The sequence below is a fragment of the Salvelinus sp. IW2-2015 genome, unplaced genomic scaffold, assembly GCF_002910315.2.
Source record: "Salvelinus sp. IW2-2015 unplaced genomic scaffold, ASM291031v2 Un_scaffold12031, whole genome shotgun sequence".
Lineage (NCBI taxonomy): Eukaryota > Metazoa > Chordata > Actinopteri > Salmoniformes > Salmonidae > Salvelinus > Salvelinus sp. IW2-2015.
The window spans coordinates 1-2640 of NW_019953288.1; the positions used below are offsets into that span (position 1 = coordinate 1).

General features: G+C 42.7%; 1 protein-coding gene across 1 annotated transcript; it reads left to right on the forward strand.

Moving 5' to 3' along the window:
• Positions 1 to 6: 6 nt before the first annotated feature.
• Positions 7 to 2616, forward strand: LOC112080132 (transmembrane 7 superfamily member 3; the record flags this gene model as incomplete). The annotated part of the gene is made up of 4 exons (XM_024145898.2): positions 7 to 186; positions 704 to 824; positions 2132 to 2303; positions 2439 to 2616. Coding segments are annotated over exons 1-4 (622 nt in total), but the record flags the coding sequence as incomplete, so codon positions are not given.
• Between the last annotated feature and the right edge of the window lie 24 nt (positions 2617 to 2640).

A 2640-nucleotide genomic window follows, 5' to 3' on the forward strand; every position in this document is an offset into this window, starting at 1 on the left:
GATTTTCTGGTTGTCTGGTTGACTACTTTGGGCAGATGCCAGGGCTGGGCCTCTCTCTAACAGCGGTGGACTCAGGCCTTCTCTCACCCCTGATCCCCGGTCAGACCAAGCTCTCCTGGTTCCTGCTGGCCCCTGATGGGGACTCTGTGGCTGGCACTGGGGTCATCCTCCCCTACACCAGCTCTGGTATGTATGCCCTTCCATCTCCGCTTCCCAAAATAATCCACCAATTCCTCTCAATTTTAGGTGGCCTCCCACTATCTGTCAAGGGGCTACAGTATGTTGCCTTACATCACTGTTAGCATTCCAGGATGTTTTACCTCTCACTACTCACCCTCAATCCACCATTGTTTTAACCACTCCATATACCATGTCAAAACAATAGCAAGAGTATCTAGTAGATGTGGAGCCTGTTTCAAACAAACCCCAAAACAAAGAATGTCAGGTAGATTATTGAACAAAACAAATAGTCAACTGAGAACAAATTTCAAAGCTGTTTTGTCTTCCACCAAAATGATTGTATCTGTGTAGAGTAATCTGCACTCTACAACTTCTCCACAGTCACCAGTAGGCCATCTGCATAGACTAATGGTACAAACTCTCAACAGTCTGCTACTGCTACTACTGCACTGTCAATGGACTTCAAGAAAAAACAGTGACTTGATTGGCTGGTTTTAATGACGTGTTTTCTCTCTCTCTGCAGACCCAGTCCCTGGAGCTTGTAATCTGGAGTTTGACCTGGACATTGACCCAAATGTCTATCTCCACTACAACATTTTTGAGACTACTATCCGCTTTGCACCTGCAAATATTGGATATTCAAGGTAACAACACACTAAAGGGTTTATGTATGAGCATCTTGGATTTAATCACTTCTGTCTCACTGCAAACAAATGTGAGGCAGGGCACTCTGCATATGTTTTTGTTTATACGTTTTAAAGTTAACCCTGGTGAAAAGTCAACAATTAGCCAAATAAATTGTCCTGTGACTGAAAGACAATGCATTCTTATGAGGGCATTATGTGTTGTCCTACATTTGTGTGGCTTTCGTTGTGGTGGAAGCAGAGTAAGAAATGTTTTAATGCCAGGGCTCTGGCTAGGAATGTGCTTTAGTAGAGAAAATAGATTTACCCACAAGTGGAGAGGTACAGTGATTGGAACCCAACCTCTAAAGAATTTTGGGAGAGGGAAATCATTGATATTTTCTTATGTAAATAAAGAAAATACTTTGTTGCTATTAATCAGGCTATGGTGTGATAATGATCATAAGAGTTGGCAAGACAGCCCAAACAGATCTGGTTGACCAGGATATGGGAAGTGCTGGCTTTTAGTATTTCCACATACAGTACCTACTCACTCGCATTACACGGACCGCAGAGTGGAAACACACAAAATTCTGTCAGGGCCAAGCAGACTGCAGAGCGGAAAACACACTTCCTGTTGTGCATCAAGCAGCTATAATTTAACATTGGCCTGTGGTCTGTAGACTGAACTGTATCTAAATTTACCAGGAACAAAAATAAACAGATTTTGAAAAGCAGTGACTCAAAAAGCAAAAGACCAAAGAGGTCTAGGAAGGTCTGGGGTAGTCTGTGGCGAAACAAAAAAAGAGTCACAAAGATTTGGAATGAGACAAAAGTGATGGGGACACTTATTTTGCGTAGTCTCTAAATTGTATTTAAAAAAAGAAAGAGACTCCGGCCCTTTCTGTTGCAGTTTCATATTGCTGTGTTATTATTATTTGTGATGGCTTTTCTGAGCCATCTTATTTCATTGTGAAAAATATGTTGAATTTTTTTTAATCAAAAAAATCTACAACATTTCTGTTTAAAGCTAGAATCCTTAATAGGCGAAAGTTCCATGTCCGTTTAGGATATTACAACAACAAAGAAGTTACTGTAAACAACCACTGTTTTTCTCCTTTGACATCACTGTATACGCGATAGAACAGCCAAATATGCAGTGCATTTTTTTTTACCCCGCTGCTGGACTCTTCTCTGTTTTCATCAACAAAACAATAACAAAGGCACTGGGGGGCAAACAGTGGTGCTGTTTCCCCAAATGCGTATTCGTACTTTAAAGAAAACTTTCAGAATCCATTGTGAACTGACCTCTGTTTTCACCTCCTCAGGGGCTCCAATCCGCCCGCCTGTGACACTGAAGTAGGTGAAAACACTCGATGGCGCCTGAGGTATGACATCTACCAGTACTTCCTGCCTGAGAGCGACCTTTCAGAGCAGAGCCTCATCACCAGCATCCAGAGTGTGGCCAATGTGCAGACCATGAGAGAGCATGGGAAAAGGGTGAGTTGATAGATAAGTGTGAATGTAGTGCAAAATGGACATGTATAAAAATACAGATTAGGATTGTAGACTGTAAACTTGCTGGTTGTGGTGTAATGGTATGGTGAGCTTTTCTCATTTTCTTTCTCCCTGTAGCTCATGACACTATCATCCAATGATAAGACAGAGGTAGTGTTTAGCTCCATCCCGGGCCAGGGTGTCATCTACTCTGTCATAGTCAGAGACCCAGTGCTTAACACCTCTTCCTCGTATATCCCTGTCCACACCTACGCCTGCAGCTTCTCCTCCACCCTGGATGGCTGTGACACTCTGGGTAAGTGGGACAACCAGCACTGGG